Source organism: Charadrius vociferus, unplaced genomic scaffold, assembly GCF_000708025.1.
Source record: "Charadrius vociferus isolate BGI_N301 unplaced genomic scaffold, ASM70802v2 scaffold113, whole genome shotgun sequence".
Classification (NCBI taxonomy): Eukaryota; Metazoa; Chordata; class Aves; order Charadriiformes; family Charadriidae; genus Charadrius; species Charadrius vociferus.
Window position 1 is genome coordinate 330,183 of NW_009647755.1, and position 20,663 is coordinate 350,845.

At 40.0% G+C, this 20,663-nt stretch overlaps 2 protein-coding genes across 3 annotated transcripts; one reads left to right on the forward strand and one right to left on the reverse strand.

Moving 5' to 3' along the window:
• The first annotated feature begins 2,758 nt into the window (after positions 1–2,758).
• On the forward strand, positions 2,759–10,113 carry LOC104283903 (glutathione S-transferase). Of its 2 annotated transcripts, none has more exons than XM_009882144.1 (6): positions 2,759–2,863; positions 3,954–4,005; positions 4,247–4,379; positions 5,565–5,706; positions 8,764–8,895; positions 9,768–10,113. In XM_009882144.1, the coding sequence occupies exons 1-6, from the start codon at positions 2,777–2,779 to the stop codon at positions 9,888–9,890; spliced, it is 669 nt and encodes a 222-aa protein (XP_009880446.1). In that variant the 5' UTR covers positions 2,759–2,776; the 3' UTR covers positions 9,891–10,113. The 2 variants fall into 2 exon arrangements, with proteins under 2 accessions (XP_009880446.1, XP_009880445.1); XM_009882143.1 differs by having other exon boundaries at positions 2,777–2,863; positions 3,954–4,020; positions 4,253–4,379.
• Positions 10,114–12,538: 2,425 nt separating this feature from the next.
• On the reverse strand, positions 12,539–20,245 carry TMEM14A (transmembrane protein 14A). The gene is made up of 4 exons (XM_009882145.1): positions 20,162–20,245; positions 18,334–18,435; positions 14,418–14,505; positions 12,539–12,948 (listed from the first exon to the last, which is right to left on the reverse strand). The coding sequence occupies exons 1-4, from the start codon at positions 20,235–20,237 to the stop codon at positions 12,909–12,911; spliced, it is 306 nt and encodes a 101-aa protein (XP_009880447.1). The 5' UTR covers positions 20,238–20,245; the 3' UTR covers positions 12,539–12,908.
• Positions 20,246–20,663: the final 418 nt, after the last annotated feature.

A 20,663-nucleotide genomic window follows, 5' to 3' on the forward strand; every position in this document is an offset into this window, starting at 1 on the left:
GGCGGGCCGGGTGGGTGTGCGTGGGAGGGGGTTCGTGTCGGGCTCTGGGTGGGATCAGCGGGCAACCTGAAGAGGAATTGCTGTTTGGAGTTAAAACTTTTTAAATCTCTAGGAGTCATTTGCCTTTCGCCCCGTTCAAACGCTTCTCCTAGCCCGGGCGGTGGGAGGAACGCGTTCTGAATCCGGGCTTGGCCTGAGTACCGTAGAAACCACACACCGGTGAGCAATTACTGTCTTAAGGCAGTGTGGAGACCCAGCCGGGCTCCATCTGGTGCAGGGCCTGTGCTGTGAGGTCGGTCTGCTCCAGCAGCCCAGTGCCAGTCTGTGTTCAGGGAGCAAAGCATCACAGGGAACTATTTTGGGGTCCGCATACAATTAGGAGGAAAGTCTTAAGATTTTCCAGCAGATTATGAGCTTGCTGTTAAACTTGCTTACATGCTTCTTACTGGAAGGCTGGTGCCTGAATTGTTCTGGATGAAATAGTGTGATTTTTTAATAGCAGCGATCGCAGCGGTAGCGGTCACTCTGACGGCTGCCTGGGTAAAGTCCAAGGAAGGTCCAATGCACTAGAACATCAAGAAAGTTTGTGATTTCAGGTCCATTATTGCTAATCAAGGAAGATAATTTAGCAACTTTGCTACTCTTTCACAACACACTGCTTTATAAAGGGATATTCATTGCAGAGCAATAAGAGAGTCACCAAAGTGCTTTGCAACCCTCACGTGCTTACAGGAACTAGAAATGGAGCACAGGTTGCGCACGGTCTTCTATGTGTAGGGCCTGGTGAAGTAGCTGCGATAAGGCACAAGGGCATCGAGGCTAAGTATCTAAATGCCTTGTTTCTGCACCCTGTTGCTGCTCAGGTATTAGGAATCTAGCTAGGCATCCAGCAGCTCTAGACTAGATGCCAGCTCTAAACCATCCAGACGTAATCAAGTCTTTATTAAAAAGCACATATTTATCTATCAGGACAACTTTGTTGCAAGAGACTGAGGTGTCTGGTATATAGGCATTGCCAGGGCTAGGTAGAAGCTGAGCGGCGGTTTTGAAGACCTGTATTTTGGAGTGGGGCACCAGGTTTCTCCTGTGAGTCCAGCCTCTAGTAGAGCAATGGCTGTTTGCCATAGGGCCTATTGAAGATACCACCCGACCCAAAGGACTTAAGTAGAGGAGGCCAGGAGTGTAGTCTCCCATCTCACCGTTGGACTGTTTGCTTGTGCCTCTTCATTGAGACCTTTGGGATTATGCCAAAGTTTCCATTTTGTGGCTCAATTACACACTGTGAAGTCTATGCAAGAATAAATAAGCCTGCCTGTAAACAGATAAAACCTTGGCTTAATGGTGAAGCACTCTGTTAGTCTGTGACTCTGTCGTCTTAGTAAATCCGCTTCATTCTTCTGGGACCCATTAGCAGTAAGAGTACAGTGTTAGCTTTGTTTCCAGCATCAGGCAAGCTCACATCAGCTGCTGAGTTCATACTATGGCATGTGACAGCACTTGTTGAAGTTGAATTTGAAACGAAGTGTTTCATCCCAGTGCCATCATCCAGTGGGCTGACTTTAGCCCCCTGCTGCTGGGGACATTGACCAGGCTTTATCTGCCCAACAGAGGTCAAGGTCTCATTTGTTTGATTTTGATTTTAAAGTTAAGTTTTCAGGGCAAATAGGATGTAAATCGCTATTACAGTTTAACTGTTGTTCATAAAATTGGAACAGGTCTTAAGTCGGTCCACATTCTGTATAATGAATATACTGTGATTTGGCTAATGGTCAAACCGGAACTAGCTAACTATGGAAGTCAGCAGGCCTGGTGAAATATATGCTGGAATGTATGTTGCTGTTGTAAGCTCATGTTTGTGAAGGCACAGGAGCACAGGGCTCTGAAATGTCATAATGAGAGAGGTGAAAATAACGTTGCTGTCTCTGGGTTGGTGTTCTTGTGAAGTCAGTCATTTGACATAGTACGTTTTCAAGTCTGGTATGACATGGATGCTGTCACAAAACCCAACACCTACTGAAGAGATGGCATTGCTGCAAGGTTAAAAATGTATTTATTCAGGAGTACCCTACGGTTCTGCTTTGGTTGTAAAACTCTCATGAGCTCTTAAAGCTATGCTAATATTTTAAAGATATGTATATGATTTAGTAGATGCTTATTACATTCTGTCATGATTCTTTTTTGAATTGCTGCTTATTCTGGTAGTGTGTACTTTTTCTTTTTTTCCACTAATCCACAGGAAACTTGATTGCATCAAGCCCAAGTATCTAGGCCTTGATTGCCCTTCTACTTTCACATTCACCCAACTGTATTTAGTAGTTTGGAGTTGTCATGGTTTGGCCTCAGCCGGCAACAAAGAACCACATGGCCGCTCACTCAACCCCCACAGCCGTGGGGATGAATCAGCAGAAAAAGGCAAAACTCGTGGGTTGAGATAGGGCAGTTTAACAGAATGACAAAGGGAAGAGAAAACAATAACAATAACACCAATAAAGGGATATACAGATGCAATTACAGTACCGCCACTCACCCACTGGACCCGGACCGTGGCAGCCCACCCCCGAGCAGTTACTGCCTTCCCTTCCCCCGACTAGCTCCTCTTATAGCCTGGGCATGGGTCACGTATGGAATACCTTCATCCCCTGCCGGCTCCTTGGGGAAATTAAGCTCATCCCTGCTGGAACAAGGACAGGAGTGTAACATTTTAAATGCTAATTTTAAAAATGCTTCCTCTAAGATCATCATCTTGAATTTATCAGGCAACAAGAACTCTGAAATCATGGCGGGGAAACCCAAGCTGCACTACACCAAGGGAAGGGGGAAGATGGAGTCAATCAGATGGCTGTTAGCAGCAGCTGGGGTTGAGGTTTGTATCTTTTTTACAAAGTGATCAGATTAATCTGTGATTAAAATAGGTATTCTTTGGAAAGGTTTCCCAATTACATCTGTGCTTAGAGATATGCACAACATCACATATTGTGATGCAGAATGCTTAGGTTCAGTGATACACTCTCTCATGTTTTATTTAATGTATTCTTTGAGCAATAGTTGCACAGTAAAGATTTTAACATACAAGGAGAATTGTCATTTTTGAACGTACTGTAAGCTGAGATCTTAAATTGTTGCTACAGAAAATTGCTGCTACAGACCAAAACTGTGTATCTCTGACTTTTTCTGAATGCTCATTACTTCCTTGTGTCTCATGATCTCCACTGAAAGACCATGCGTACCACATGAAAAACTTTAGAATGTTATGTCCAAACAAAGTGCTTTTCATTCTTTGGGTCAGGACCTGAGTAGGATAAATCAGCAGAGCTGCCCTGAAGGCAGTAGGGGAGTTATCTAGATTCACATCAGGTGAAAACCATCCTAAGGCCTCTTAATTTCTACATTCAGTTTTTGTTTGAATATGGTGCTTTGAAACTATTTTCTCAGAAACTACTTATACTCCATAGGAAATAAAAGGCTTTTTTAATGGTGCTCACTTGTGAATGTTGCTGACAGTGAAGCTGCAGAGCATGAGTGCTGAGGAAACGAAGACCTTGCCCTCATTCAAATGTCCTTCTCATTAAAAAAAAAAATGCCAGCAGGGGGAAAGAGGGAGATAAATGCTGTGTAACAGAGACGTAACTTATTTAAAAATCCTCAATATTTCACGTGGCATCAGCTGCTCTTAAGTGAATGATTTAGTGTCTGTTAAATGTTTGTGCAGGCAAGTAGACTGGTCTTTATAATGAGGAAGCGTTTTTTTAAGTATAAAATATTGTACATTACTGTGGGGTTGGGGACATGGGTTATTTGCTGTAGCAGAGATGAAGGATAGGAGTAGGGGGTCAACACAATCATGAGAAGTATGGGGAACAGTGTGCAGAGGTGGAGTCTAACTTCCAGACTTCCTTCCACTTCTCCATTGCCTTTGGAGTGACACAGTGTTGTTTTTTATTGTTGCTTTTCAGTTTGAGGAAGAATTCATAGAAACGAAGGAAGACCTAGAAAAATTACGCAATGGTGAGTCTGCAAACTGTACCCTAAACATATATTCACACCAATATAACAAAAGGACAACAGGTGAGATTTTTGTAAGACCTCCAATATGACGTGACCTGAAAAGAGAAGATTTGAGAGACCTGCTTGCTTGTGAATGCTTTCATCCCTCAGAATTGGAAATGTCTTGATATATTACTAGGTCTCTTTCTCAGATTCAGCATAGTACTGCAGCAGCCTGAGTTTGCTTCCTTTTCTTCCCTAGATGGAGTCTTGATGTTCCAGCAAGTGCCCATGGTGGAGATTGATGGGATGAAGATGGTGCAGACTAGAGCCATCCTCAGCTACATAGCAGCAAAGTACAACCTCTATGGAAAAGACTTGAAGGAGAGAGCCTGGTACGTTAACAGTGCATACTGTCCTTACTAATACTCTTCCATGATTTTTAATATTTATGAGAAGTGAAATATCTGCATGTAAAGGTGCATATACATCTGCCAGTGCTTTGTCCCCTCAGATGCAGGGATTAGGTGAATGGACTTTGCGACTGATAAATGGCTTTTAATTGTCAACATAGTGAGAATGTTATGCGCCACATTCAGGCTTACTTGATTTCACAGAGCCCAGAAGTGCTCTAAGTTCCTAGGCAACTGCAGGACTTCAACACAATGATAGAGGCTAAGTGTGCCTTTTATTTTCCTCTTTAAACTGGAAAACAGTAGAAAAACTACAGCTGTCTGAAAAACAATGAAGTGTCTTTAAGTGTTCTAATTTCCTTTTTTCAAAATGTAAAGAATCTTTCATAGCTGATTTTAAAAAGACATGTTTAGTGGCTTAATGCTACTGAAAGTTACACCAATATTTTCCTAATATTAGTTTACCATGTAAACTGTGAATACTTTCCATTGTCATAATTAAAGGACTAATGCAAGAGCAAAAATCTCATCCTTTGGCCCAGCTTCAGTTTTCTGACTGCAGGTTTCTTCAAAAGGCAAAAACAAAAAAAAAAAATCCTTTTTTTTTTTTTTTTAAAAAAAAAAAAAAAAAAAAAGAAGTAATGCAGAAATTCAGTTAAGTCCTTACCCTAACTGACTACCGCTTACTGTTAAAAGTTTATTCTGTGATAACGGAGGAGCAACTCCAGAGATTGTGGGGATTATTATGGACTGGCATGTTTGAACTTGCAATTGGCAGCCATTTATTGCCGGGATGCTTTCATGATTAGACCTCAAAACTACTTCTTTTTCTCTAGCGTGGTTTGCCTATGTGGTCTTTTCTCCCACAGCACAGATGAATAGATTATAAATGGAAAACAGTATGAACTCCACTTTACATACGTTAGTTGCAGACTCTGATTTATACCTTGCTTGTTGCAGACACTGTGAGCCTTTTTATAAAGATTGGTCCTTTGAAACAAACTGACCAGGAATCAAAATGGAAGAACATGAAAACAAACTGATGTCTTATGTTGTATTCACTAATAAGCACTTTATTCAAGTGATCACTTCAGCATTGTATTTCAGGAGAATAATTGAAATGGCATGTTCAAATGATAAATGTTGAATAAAAAATGTTTGTCTCAGGATTGATATGTACGTGGAGGGAACAACAGACCTGATGGGAATGATCATGTATCTCCCTTTGCAACCAGCTGACACAAAAGAAAAGAATCTTGCCTTAATCATTGAACGAGCTACAAACAGGTACTTCCCTGTTTATGAAAAGGTAAGTGATAAATCACCAATAGTCCACAAAGACAGTAGAGTGGGGTACAGGTTTCCCCCGACACCACTCCCCTGGCCTCACGCACCTACTTTCCAGAAGACCAAGTGACAGTACAACTCTGGAACTGTATGGTGGAGCCAGTATTCAGCAATGTGAAAAAAAGGCCACAAAGTAATACTTGGCTGGTCTCTGTGCTGAGTATCTTTGCTGTCTTCTTTAAGACTCTTCAAAGAACAGATCTTACTTTTTAAACCTAGCTTAGTGGCTGATAACTCCTTGCATTTTGCGTAGATGCACCATTTAAATACCCATGCCAGCCTTCAGAACTTATTGCCTGAAAGTCTGTATACTCTTGCTGTGCAAAGTTAAATATAATTGTGCTTTATAATTAAGAACCTAATTCTGTGATCTTTTTCAAACCCATTGCTTCAATATATTATACTTACAATTACTGTCTATTGCTGAATCGCTATTTGGGCATCCTTAGCTGTGCACAAAGAGGCTCTGCAAACAGGATGTATTTAGCTTAAAAGCATAAAGCAATTATTTGCTGGCTGGCATGCAATAAAGAGTTATCCTCTAATGAGCTTTGAGGTAAAGCATTGATATGCTTGCTACCCCCGTTGAGCACATGAAGAGTCTTTCTTGGCCAGGGAAGAGTTGGTCAGGAGGGGATGGGTTGTTCTTTGCTTCTCGCTGGAACATAGCCTGGATGTTACTGAGTTGCCATTTTCTACCAACTTGCTGTTCTATTGTTTTGTTTTTCCCTTTAGGATATTTTAATTTGTTTTGGTGTTAATATTTTCCTGTTTGAACTGAGCCCGCTGTGATCCTCATCTCACTATCCTACTTCTGTTTGTAACTTTACGTTTTGTACCTTGTATGCTTGTACTACATAGACTTTCTCACAGTGCTGTTTCAGAGCATAGCAGTCTCCTCAGAAGTCTGTGCCAAGAGTACAAAGCTCTGTTGTTTCAGAGTTGAGCTGAGTTTCTAGCTTGAATCCTTGGTTCACAGGCAGCTGAACTCTATTCAAAAAATACAGGACTTGATGCAATTTTGTGTGCCTCTTTATCAGAGCCTTAAATTGCACAAGTGAAACCCACATAGGCTGCCCTGTGAAAAAAATTTGCACGTAAATGACATAAACCAGCAATCCTGTAATCAGAATTCATATAGATCCACTGCCATACCAATGCAAGGCTGTGCTGAGAGAGATTGATCGCAGACATTAATATTTCCAAGATTTGAAGTCTGATAATGTAAATATTTAAGTTATTATGAAATAAAAAAGCAAATTTAGACACCACTATTCTCCAAACCTGTGCCTACGTGGCATAAACTACTGTTATGATATGTTTTAGCATGTATGCTGACTGAAGGAAAATCTTTAAAATAATGCTTGTTCTTTTATGGTAAAGACACCGCTAAACTTTGCCATGATTTTTAGCTTAGTTAACTTTGTTAGCGTGATTAATAATTTTCCTTCTGTACTGTCTTGGTTTCAGCTGGGAAAGAGGTATTTTTCTTTCTAGTGATTGCTGTGACAGGGATGTTAATAATGCATATTGTTTTAGTTGTTGCTAAGCAACGTTTTTACTTTTCAAGGAGTCTCTTCTGCTTCCCATAGAAGCTGAGAAGGGGTGTAGACAGAACAATGGAATGGCCAATTGAATATTCTGTACCATAGATGTCATGCTCAGTATATAAATGGGGGTTGGCCAGCGGCAGAGGGGAGTCAATGATTTCTGCTTGCGTCAGGCTGGGCAGTCAGGCAGCGAGAGCGGCTTGTGTCTTGTGTATTCTGTTATCATTATTATTATTATTATTATTCCTTTTCCATTATTGTTCCATTAAACTGTCTTTATTTCAACCCACAAGGTGTTTTTTTTTTTTCACCCCTTCTTTTCTCCCTCTTCTCCCCACCTGTCTGGGGGGAAAAGGGGGTGAGCAAGTGGCTGTATGGTCCTGGTTGCTGGCTGGGCTTAAACCACGACATGTACCAGCTGCTTAAGTTGCCCATTGGTTCAGCTTAGCAGGGTTTGCAGTCCATGTGTTACGCAATCCTGACAAAATATCCCTAGCTATGAGTGTTCACTTTAAACTGACTTCACTTTTAGGGTGGCAAAAGGTAATATAAAGCACTGCAGGCAATCGGGTTCCGATGCTCTGTTCGGGAGTTTCCACGTGGCTTTGATAGACAAGCTGTGGTGAACCTTTTTAGAGCAGTATAGGAAATAACTGCATGAAGGTATGAGCCTTGCCTCTGTCAGAGGTTACTGCCTCTTCTATAGTAAAATTGGCCAATGGGACCGGAGAAGGAATCGGCTTCCAAAGTCACAGACCGATGTCCTAGTTTAATGCACATTTGTTAGTTGTTTAAGAGTCGCATTAGAGCATATTAGGCACAGATACATTTGTTTCTGCTTCTGGTACAAGGGTGATAGTCTTCACGAAAAAGGTAGGCTGGAGAGCTGGTAACTGCTCTGAAGCAGTGCTGCAACATTCACCACACCTTGTCTGTTGCAGCTCTGAGGAGCTTTGGTGGACTGCAATTCTGGCATCAGCAGTTTGCTGTGAAAGAATCTTTGTGTATAAGATCAAAGGTGGAAGGGCTGTGTTCCTTCATTCCTGACCTGTTTCAAACTATAATCAGCAGTCTCAAATTTTGGTGAAACATCTGGGAATTCACTTGACTTTTTTTTTTGTTGTTGTTGTGTTATTTAAGCAAAATACACCACAGGTAAACTGTTCTGACTGCCTCTTACAGTTACTTTGGTCCTGCTTCTTTTCTATGATTTAAGTCTTTCTTGTGGGACCGGACTTGCTACAGCTACCTGGTGCAGGAGGTTAGAGCGAGTGATAGGTCCACACACACTGAAACATGAGATCTGATTTAATTTTTGGTTGTGAGAATACCTGTCGCTTTCTGACTTTATAGATTCTTGCATGGATTTGCTCTGCTGTGTATTTTTGTAGAAATCTGTCTATAATGAAGTATCTAGATAAAATTGTTACATCCTATATGATTTTTTTATATTTGTTTGTATTTTGTAGGCCTTAAAAGACCATGGGCATGATTATCTTGTTGGCAACAAATTAAGCTGGGCAGACATCCATCTGCTGGAAGCCATTTTAATGGTAGAAGAATGTAAGCCTGATATACTGTCAGTATTCCCTCTGCTACAGGTTAGTAATCATCTGATCTCAATGTGGAATGTAACATACAAATGCCACTGCCCAGTTTTAAAGGCTGATTGATGTTTAAATCTTTTGAACCATTGTACTATGGTACTGACGGTTCTCTGGTCTACTTCTGTTGACCACAACAGCCTGAACACATGCGCACTGCCTTTCCCTCAGAACTGCTGGGGGCTCACTTTTTATCCAGCTCTACTTTTCCCAGCTGTCCTCAGCTGGCAGGAACTCACTTACTGACTCTACAAGTTTGGTCCTGTAACTGCTACTTTCATGTCTTCAAACACAGCAATGAACATCAGGAGGGGAAGGCTGTGGCCTGGGGTCTCTGCAGTTCCCGTCCTTCTGTTTTTGCCAACAAAATTGTATTTTGAAGAAATCATATACAAGAGCTGTTGAGTTTCTTATGTCTTGTCTTTCATGTGCTTTGCACTGAGGCATTTCTGTCCTTGCCTCTTTTTTTTTACCCAAATACATCTGCAGGATTTAGATTCACACTGTGGATTTTGCTTTTTTTTTTTTTTTTTCTTTCTTTCTTCCACCTTTACCAGAAATCTTAACTCTTTAATACTAATTTCTCCCATCCCCATCTGGAAAACTAAGGTAAACTTTATAGCACCAGCAATACAGATCAGAATATTCACACCTGTTTTTTAAAAAAAGACTAATACGTTATAGGTATGGTTTTGCCTTTCTTTTTAATGGAAAATGCAGACTGCCGAGCTGGCTATAAGGAGCTACTACCTTTCTCTGTTTAATAAGTATGTCTGAGACGTAAGAATCCAAGTCACTTGATTTTTAAGCTATAAAGGCTGGAATTATAATTTCCTGACTCTCATTGGATTTACTGCTGCTTCGTACAGGCTTTTAAAGGAAGAACAAGCAACATTCCAACAATCAAAAAATTCTTGCAGCCTGGCAGCCAGAGGAAGCCACCAGCAGATGAGAAGTATATTGCCGGTGTGAGGAAAATATTCAATATCTAATCGTGTGGCTGCTGAAGATAATACAACTGTAGTGTATTACCAGAGCTGCGCCTTGTAAGTGTAAACTGCAGAGATGTATTCTATAGCTTGGATCATATAGCCAGTCACATGGTAATCGCCGAAACATTATACACTTTTAAATTAGATTAAGAGCCTGATTTGGACCTGTTGAGTCCAGAAAGTGGTATTTCATGGAACAATTACATGAAATAAAATATACTGATATGTTGTGTTTGTTTAATTACAGTATGTGCCTGGTAGGGTAAAATGTTTCAGCTGTAGCTTTCAGTGTACTTCAGAAACACTGACCCCACCTTCCCCTGGCTTCATAAACTGCAGGAGAGAAGAGCCGCTCCATAAAAATGGGGAAGTAATTTAAAATCAGGCCTAGAATCTTCTAGTTTTGCTTTCTAGGTGGTCTCTTAGATCATTGTCCCCCTGCTGTATTTCACTGTGGTCTCTGTACTTTCAGAGCTGCAGTTTAAAGCAGAAATAAATATTTCAAAAATTAAAAAAATTAAAACTCTTGATCCTCATAAGTTTATGGGCAAAAGTAAGAAACTTGTTTAATCCCCATATGAATCTCTTAGAAGAGATTTTGTTTGCTGAAAGATCAAAGTACATGTGTTTGTTTAATTAGCCTGATGTGGTTTTCATCCGTTGAAACCATATATTCCCTTGCTCTTCTTTTTGCTTGCTTGGTCACAGTGAGGAAAATGCTGCTTGATTGTTTTTTTCTAAGATTCTACCTTCTTCAGTCACTGCCTAAATAGTTGTAAAGAGAACTGCACTGGCTGCTTACCTTTTCGGTAAAATAGTTTTCTCTCAACAGTGTTTAAAGCATTCACTACTATTTCAGATTCTTTACCCTAATTTCATGGGAACCATCACTGTCATCTTTAAGAACAGTGCCGTAAGTTATTCTTCCTTGTAGTTAGTTGTTTTTTTCAGTAGGGCTCAAACTGATTAGGCAGAGAAAAGAAGCATTATATCCAGAACTGCTGCCCACCAAAGTTAACCCCTTTTCCAACTTGTGCATAAGAAAAGCCACATAATGTATTTCAGAAGTGCAAACCAGAAACACCCTAGTCACCTACGCACTGCCCAGGTGAGCTCCTAAGAGTCTTACATTAAAATTAACTGGGAAGCTGGAAGCAGTAATTTGCCATGCCCACCATAGCACTTGGGTTTCATTGAGCTACGCCTCTGTTCCAAACAAGCGCTACGATTGCTGTACCATCACAGAGCCTGACACAGGACATCACCTTTACATTTACTGAGTCCTCAGTCCCATAGGGATGTGTTGGACTTGCTGAGAACAGTACTTGTGTGGGCTGCTCAAGAATTTCAGCAGATGCTTCTGGATTTGTCGTGGCGGGCTTGAAGGTCCCCTTCCCCCATGGGGTAATTCAGCGAATGCACAGAAGGCTCAACTCTGCACATGCTCAAAAATATACAGTCTTACTGCATTTAGGATCTGGTGTAGCAGCAACTGCATGATGGGAGTCTGCATTTCAGCTCTAGGTTTCCTAAACTTTTCATTGGAGCTTAATCTAAGGCAGGATTCAGCTTGTCTACAGTACAAATATCCACATCGGCATTGGTCACCCAAGCCCGTTATGGTCCATGGCAGTTCAGTTCCTCTGAAGTTCTACTTCAGGATGAAATGAACCACATCTTACGTGTCCAGCTGTCATCCCAATCTGAAATCCCTAACACACCAGCTCAATCGCCTGTAAGCCTGGCAAGACCTGGAGATGACCGACACCAACATTTGTTAGCAAAAGATTCCAGAGCTGGAGGCTGTGGTTTGGGGTTGGGGGGATGTGTTTGCCCCACCCCTCCCCCCGTGTTTTTTTTTTTTTGATCAGTTGTGCCTTAGGCATCCGAGCTCCTTACAACACCTTGTCACCATCTAAGCCCCTGCCAAGAATAGTAAGCTTGGTATTCCACTCATGGAATTGCGCAGCACTGAGATCTGATATATGATAGCTTTTATAAGCAAACACTGTATGAAAAAAATGAAAAGAAGCAAAATTTCTCTTTGTCTCCAATAGTGCACCCACCCATATTCAGTTTTCTAATGACCTGGCTGCACACCTTAGCCACACTTTCAGACCCAGGGAACGTTCAATTATTTTCTATGCAAACCAAAGCAACTTCAGTCCCCAAATAGTTTGTGTCTGAATACTCTCCTTGGCTTACAGGGAGGAATTCAGCAAGATAATCTGTATAAGACCACAACGGCAAACCTGTTAAGAGACTGACAGTTTAGAACCTATTTGTGCAAGATGGTGAACCTTCCTCAGATGTGGTTCATGTCAGTGGGAATTTACAGCATGGTACATGTTTTAAACCAGTGCTGAGTACAAAGCAGATCACCAGACTCTTCCGTTGACAAAATGGCTCACTAGTCTGCATAAAAAACAAACTGAGAAGCTTTGAACATTTTATGTTTTATTTGAACACTGATAACAGTTTTTACGTTTAGAACCAGTGCAACAAGATACATGCGTCTGAAAGAAAGGTGGGTTTTCTAGTGCAACACAGTACAGGCCTGTGCCTTTATTGATTAGTAAGTGACAATATGATTAGAATTGATTACTTAATCTCAAAAGCTGTAAAATTATGGTTCAATACAATATAACTTTTTAGCATAAACACGTATTTATATATATTCTTCTCTCAGAGATACAGTGCAAGACTAACTCAATTTCTTGGGGCGCTCAGCACCCCTGAAAGAGATCAAACTTAGAGAGAAAGATCTCTTGCATTAAGACTATTTAATTGGAAGTAGGTAAAAATATATCCTCAACAAAACATTTGTTTTAGTTTTTTAAAAAAGCTTGCAAAATATTAGCAAATGTCAATAATCAAATTACAGGTACAGATCTTTTACAGAAAAGATAAATGCAATGTAAGACTTGTGTTCAAACTTGTCTTTCAAGTATGGAGAGCTTGCCTGTTTGTTCGGTGAGTGTGGCAGTCATGCTTCGGTTCTTAAGTTGCTAAATTCTCCTACAGCAGCATAAAAACAAGCCTCAGAATCATCAAAAGGCTGCAAAAAAACCAACAGAACAAGAACATAAATATAGTTGTGCACAAACAAAACCAGTGAAAGTCATCATTAGGTAACAACACATTCATAAATACCTGACACTAGAGCCTCTAGTAAACAATAATTCAGAATGTCTAAATCTACAGCCTCTCTGCTGAAACAGTCCACCGAGGCTTGAAAAGCGATCCACAAGGGAAAATAACATTTTCCAGTGTAAGTCCTGATTCTGAAATTTTGCATCTTGACAATTTGCATCTGATTTTTTCCTCCCTGTATGTAATTGGAGTAAAACAGTTGATGGTGTTAGGTTAAATTTGGCAACAACAAAGAAACAGTTATTTTTTCAGAAGATGGAGATTCTGACTTACAGTTGAAAAATGTTTTGAGTTACAGACTTCCTGGGAAAAAAAAGTTTTAACTTACTCCATAACTTAATTCCAAAATAATAAATACAGAAAATTATGTTTGTCAGAATGACAAAATAAACAGCAACAAGCAAGCTGTCAGAATGGTTAGAAACATCAAAATTTGCAGTAATACTGACCAAAGTTATTAAGTCAGGTCAAAAATGTCCTAGTTTTCAAAAGGTGCTGGGCTTATAGAATCACAGAATGATTTAGATTGGAAGGGACCTTCAAGACCATCTAGTTCCAACCCCCCTGCCATTGGCAGGGACACCTCCCACTAGACCAGGTTGCTCAGAGCCCCATCCAGTCTGGCTTTGAATGCTTCCAGGGATGGGGCATCCACAACTTCCTGGGCAACATATTCCAGTGCCTCACCACCTTCAGAGTAGAGAATTTCTTCCTATTATCTAATCTAAATACCCTTTTTCAGTTTAAAACCGTTACCCTTTGTCCTATCACTACACTACCTGATAGAGTCCCTCCCCATCTTTCCTGTAGGCCCCCTTTAGGTACTGGAAAGCTGCTACCCGGTCTCCCCAGAACCTTCTCTTCTCCAGGCTGAACAATCCCAACTCTCTCAGCCTGTCCTCATAGGAGAGGTGCTCCAGCCCTCTGATCATCTTTGTGGCCCTCCTCTGGACTCACTCCAACAGGTCCATGTCCTTCTTACATTTTGAGTGCAGCACTTCTAAACCAAAGTGTTGGTATTTTTTAAGATGCCTGTCTTGTATGAAATTAGATGACTAATTTTGTACGCATGTATTTGAAAACACTGAGGCTTACCTCAGGTTCTTCCAAGAGCCTTATCAATATGCATTAATATTTAACTGCAGATATCTCCTTTCTTTGCTGAGAAAGTCACTCCATATCAGATGTATCTGTCTAGTGAGATGAAAAAGCTGTTCATTGGAAACAGGACTGTGACCTCCAAACCAATTTCACTTAAACCATACAGTTGCTGGATGGTAGTAACTTCCACTGATGCTGTCTTGAATCAGATGTCAAATGGCAACTATTTGAAAATCATTGAAATCTTTACATTAAGATCCTCAATATGTTTACCTCAGGCATGCTACTAGTCCGGCTGGCATTAATTTCTTGGACCTCTTGAACCTCATTCCCATTATAATGGTCAAAAGAAAAGCTGAAACTGTAAAAGACAATTCAATATATTTATGTTTTCACTTCTCCCAGGGGATCATTCAGGAACATGGAGAGTTATCAAAGGTCATTGCTATGTTTTGCTATGAACTGCAATTTAGTAAAACATTAGATCAGAGATAGGGTCTATAAAGACATTCTTGCTTTTCCAAAATACACTGCTATGATTTCTTTCAGCTACAAGTAAGGTTTCCAGGTGCTGAATCCTATTCCACAGATACTAAGTTTGTCAGACAGCGAATTCTACTCCCCCGTATCTACATTCATGGGGATACAAATAAAGTAGGAAGAATCTTCACCATAACAGTAACACATATGCTGAATTACAGGAATGCTGTCTCATAAACCCCATCACCCTAGATCATTGCAGCTGTTTTCTAACTATTCAAAGAGCTAGAACATCCAACTATATCTGTTTTCTTTTTAGAATGCTAGCTCTTTATTTGCTGAGCCTTAAAAACTAGATTCGAAGGTTTGCCACTTGCTTTTGCTATAGAATATGACTGTCAACATCTCCATCATGACAAGTTCCTTTGTTTCATTTTGCTACAAGGGAACCATCCTTGTCTGTGACAAGAGGTGGGCAGCCCAAGAGGCCAACAAATGCAAGTGCAAGCAGCAGAGAACAAACATTATGAAAGAAACTGCATCTTCTTCTTGGAGCAGTTTAACCTAAAAACGGAGGTAGCAATGAACTGATCAGGCATGGGGGTTTCATACTGAACTATGGCTGCAGCGTGCTACATAAATTAGAAGATTAATGAGAATACATAGAACTCTGAAAAGACAGCTAGCTTTGTTAAAGAACTGTCACCTGAAATGCTTCCTAGGAGTAGGCAGAGTGGGCAGAGGGGCAGGACTTCTCATGGGCAGCTGGGCTTTATCGCTCTTGCAGCCAAAGTAATGGCAGTTACACAAATCTCTCCCTTTTTTATGGAGCAGTTAAACCATCTGGCTAATTCTCTTCAAATTCTGCTGTCTACTCCTGTGGACAGTCCTGTGCTCACAGGTGTCAAGTATTAGTTTTAAACTCACACCAGCATTATAAAACAAGCTCTGACAGTTACACGCATCTTACGAAACTCTACCAGCTATGCATGTGCACTCATTAAAGGTACCCTGCAAAAACCCTATTATGCTCCATTATCCATTGCTCTTATTTTCTGGTCCCATAGCCTTGATCCTCTCAGGAATGTCTGAAGAGTGGACTATTCCACAGTATGTGTCTTGCCAGAGCCCTGAGCGTATTTATAATTAATTACAAGCTACAAAGCATGTTCATTCCATAATGTTCTTTTTTTCCAGTTACTAGTATCCAGCTTTTCACATGTGCCAGTGAGTTTTTAAGACAGTCAGCTTTTAGATCTGGTTTTCAAAAGTGCTAGATACTCAGTTTCACCGTAAATCAGTCAAAAAATTCAACAAGCCAAATTCAATTCAGTAAATTAGATTCAGATCAAAAATTCAATAAATCAGATGCATCAAATTGCACTTTGAATAGCACTGTTACATACTGAAGTCTGAGTTTCTACACCTACTCCAAACACATAAAATTACACTAAAGTGTTCAAGAAAGTTCAGAGTTAATTTCAGGTGGAATGGGAAAATACCTGAAAGAATAGTGTATAAAACAACTAAGGAAATTTGCCTGGGGTATCTGTATGTTACATACTCTTAGTATGTAGCACAAGTTACAAGAACCCTACTATCAAGGTCTTGTACTAAAACATTACCTACGTTATTGTAGGAGACTCTTGGGTAGGTGATAAATACTGTAGATAATTATGGGTTTGGAGGTTTGGTTTGTTGTTCTTTTTTTTTTAATTTCCTAACCTTTTAAAAGTTTGGGTACTTGCTTCATTTTACTCTACTTTTTTTTTTTAAGTTCAGAGTGGTCACTTTCTTTCATGCACTGAATTTCCTTCTTTCATTTGCACTCTAGTTGCTTTTGAAACTTTGGCAGGTTAGGCGTAAGTGAAAACATTCTGATTTTCTACAAAAGCAATACACATTTATTACAAAAAGTCCTTATTATTGTGAAAGTAGCAAAACCCCAAAGGTTTTTAAGGTGTGGACCTGTAGATGTTTCTGTGTATGTCTAATTCTCCCTTCCTCTGAAGTCTTCCTGCTTAGTTCTTTATTCATTTGAGGTATCTATGTATAGAGAAGCCAGAAGACACCCTCTTCCAGACTGAGATACATCAGCCTGAAAGAGACTAAAACCAGCCTGAATGGTTGGCACTGGCAGAGTACTTTGTATGAATACTTCCAAACTCAATTCAGACAAAAACTACAAGTTAGTTCAGACCACCTTCTTGGTTTCATTCAGCACAGGTGGATCTTGAAGAGGCCACCCATTCATAGCCAAGGTTATTATGTATAGGTTTTAAGCAATAAGACCATCACTTTGTAAATATTCTGAACTAAGACTACTTTAAAAAGTCTCTGTTCTTTTTACTCTATGTAATAAGAACTCCCTAAGGCAGGTGCAGTGAACTGTATCTCATCTGCATTGCTATGATTTCTATTAAATCAGCAATACATATTTCTCCAGTTGAGAGAAAGTCCTCACATGCCTACAGCTACATGAAATGCACAACGCTGACAATACTTCAGTATATCTGACATCAACAAGCACATTAGTGGAAATTTTGTATTAGTCCTTTCAAAACCAGCAAATTAGGAGACAGGTGACATTACTAAGTTTTAATTTGTCTTGTCTTCCACAAATTCTGTATGCAAATTAGTGATTTAATTGACCCATAGAAGTACAATACTGTATACTACTTAAAAGCACATCACACAGAATGATTACACATTTACATATGCTTAAGGCTGTGTCTTCGTTCCAAAAAAGGATATTTTTAATAGTGGGATAACTTAATCTGAGCAAGGTCACGGTGCCAAAACTGGAATATCCTGTTTTAGGCCATCTAGGAGAAGATCAGGTATGTCATTGCCACCTTTACTAAGAAATCAGTTGGCGTGAATATACTTCGCTAACAATGATATTCAACATCTTTTTGAAATAGAAGTTTTTACAACTGTGGCTGGTGTAAACCACAAAGCCAGCACAAACACTGTACCATAAATTCTAACTAAATTCAGAAAAAGCAAGTGTGTACTCACACAATCGGGATTAAATGCATTTTAAATGCATTTCTGCATGTGAAACCACAGCCATCTTTGCTAAAACCATGAGTGAGATAAGCTCCAAATAGCTCTTACTGCACATCAGTTGTATGACGCTAATGTCCCCGTTAGAGACTGTAGTTCCTTCCCTCCATGAGGGTTCCATGGTAAACTAGCTAGACTGACAATTATTACATTGTTTGTATCCTGTCTTTCTTAGCAGCAAAGGAAAAACACTAAGTCAAACTATTTGTTTCATTGGGAGCTGAAGGTACATGCCATTATGCTGGACTGGATCCCACACCTACTTTACCTCTCAAATTACATTCTAATCTGTAGCTCTAATAAGTTTATTCCAGCACTCTCCCATGTTTCTCAGCTGGGTTTCACAATATTTGCAGTGTGATGTAACCAGCCAACAAAAGGAGGCACTGGCAGGTGGTGACACACACCTGCTGGCTGTGTGTGAATGAGCTGCCCTACCTTCCAAACACCTCCCTGTACAAGATCTTGAATTTTGCAAGCTGAGTTGAAGTGCCTCACTCTATTTAAAAAATAACATTTAAACCAAAGCAATGCTCAAAAGTTAACATAAAAGAGACTTTTACATGCAGTTCAGGAAACTGCTTGGTTTCGTTGTTGCTTTGGGTGAGGTTTTTTTTGTTTACTGTAGAAAAACACTTACACAATGATATCTTCACATTTCTTGGATCACGTGTTATGCAGTAAGCTCCATAACCAGCCACAGAACCAAAGGTGAGACCAGCAGCTAAAGAGATCTTGCTACCTGCAAGAAACCATTCCAGCATTACTTCTCAATAGTGTCTTTAAGCTCAATCTTTACAAAGCAGTTCTCTCTCTACACAGTATTATCCAAATATTTTAAAAATAGAACCGATTTTGCCACAGTGCAGCTAGCTCACCCAGTGTGAACAGAGGTAGTATTTCTGTAACTGGGTCATTCTCTTGCATGGCATTAGGGGCAAAGTTACTAAATTAGAGGGACATGATGAGGATCTAGTAATACTTGCAATTTGGGAAAAATAATTTTTGAAGCACAAACCTAAATTTGGCTATTTTCTCTACCATACATACCTTTAGAAGCATTTTTTGTAATTTCTCTGGACTATCTGTTGATTTTAACTATATCTTACATCACTTGGGAGTCTCCAAAAATGGTGGAAATATGTCAGTATATATAAAGGATAAACTGGACAACACATGTAGCTGTAAGTCTTTCAGTCTGACATCAGTCCTGGATGAAGAAATGTTATCACCAACATCACATTTAAATAATAAAGAATAACAAAAGAGTTAAAACAATTATATGGCATTGAAGATGAAAAATATGGCTTTCAAAAGTAACTCATCTTCTTTCAGTGCTATTACAAAACTGGTTCATAATGCCTAGAGTTTCAGTAATATACCTAGGTTTCTGTGTAAGCATTTGACTTGGTACCATATCACAAAAGCACAGAATCACCACAGCAGGCATTATTTTGATTAAGCTGATCCCCAAACATTTATAAATGAAGAATCCAGATCCCCAGATGTCAGTTAGCTCACAGTCCTCTTATACTATTTTTAATCAAGAATTTGCAAGAAAACAGAAATCACTACCAATAAAAAAAAATAATTTAGATTTGCCACAAGGACTGACCAACTATTAAAGAGTGAAGAGAACAAGTAAACGTGCAGCTGGGAGCAAACAAAAAAATACAATAAGTGTTTTCAGAAAGTCAGACATAAAGCCGTATCTCCAAGAACAAAGCATGTGCACGCTGCGCAGGGAAACAGGGGCCCTGAACCACAAGAATCGGGGTGGATAATGGCCACAATGAAGAGGACTGAGGCACTGCTGGGACGCGCACTTTGTGGGAGAGCTAAGGGGGTCCAGCCGGGAGATCCCGCCTGCCTGTCCCTGGTACCACTGCGACCTCTGCTGGGATGCTGTGCTGGGCTCGGGCAGGGCGCTGCCAGCTGGGAAGGACTGCAAAAATGACTGAAATACAGAAAGAGTGCTTTATAGTACATGACAACCTAAAACCTGATTATCTTAGAGTTCATATCTAATTAACCATCAGATCAGAATATGCAAGTAAAAGGTTTTCTTTCCAGCGCGTATCTGGAAATCTCAAAATCAAGCCAGGATGCCTCTGTAGAAAATAAACTTTAATCAAAGATCATCTACTGTGCTCAATGCAGGAATGATTAAAGGAAATGAGAAGGCCCAAAATACACTGAAGGTCAAAAATAAAATGACAGCCCCTTTTTGCCCTGAAAACAAACTCATCAGTTAAATTAACAGAAAAAAGTGACCACTTAAATGCTTAAGTTGACCCAAGTAAATCTCATGAGACTCAGCTCATTTATAGCAGTGCAGGATGGGTTTAAGATGCAGTCGTGTTCATTATAAGAGAGTTTTCACATCTTGCATCAATTTTTCCTTACAAAGCACAGTGAAGAAGAAACACAAATGCTTCATTTCCACATCCTGCTGTCCCAGTGTTTACCTTTACGAGCGTATCCTACAACACCTCCAACAGCCAGCAATGCAGCGTATGCAAAACCAATCCAGTCAATAGCCATGGTCCCAACTCTGGAGAAGAAAACACATTGTAACTGAAGACAAACAAGTTCCTTCCTACTGGTGAAAAAAAAAAATCATTACTTAACGTGTTCTAAAGAACACTACACTCCCCTAAGCTGTGTTTGACTACTGTGTCAAAACTTTCAAAAGGTGAAGGTGTGTCTACTGAATATTTTATCATCTTTTCACTAACTGCTGCTTCTCCTTACACCTCAGTATCTAGGTATACCATGTTTCCATCAAAGGAAACTGGTAATTTTGGGACATACGTGGCATGCATTTTTCCCAGCCAAGCAAAAAGCTTGACGCTGCCCAAAGCATCAGTTTTGTTGCGCTTGTGCCATAGGGCTGACCTGGGCATACGCTATGGGTACACACAGGTCTTGCGAGCACACGGCTTAGTGCCCTTCCAACCAGGCTGTACG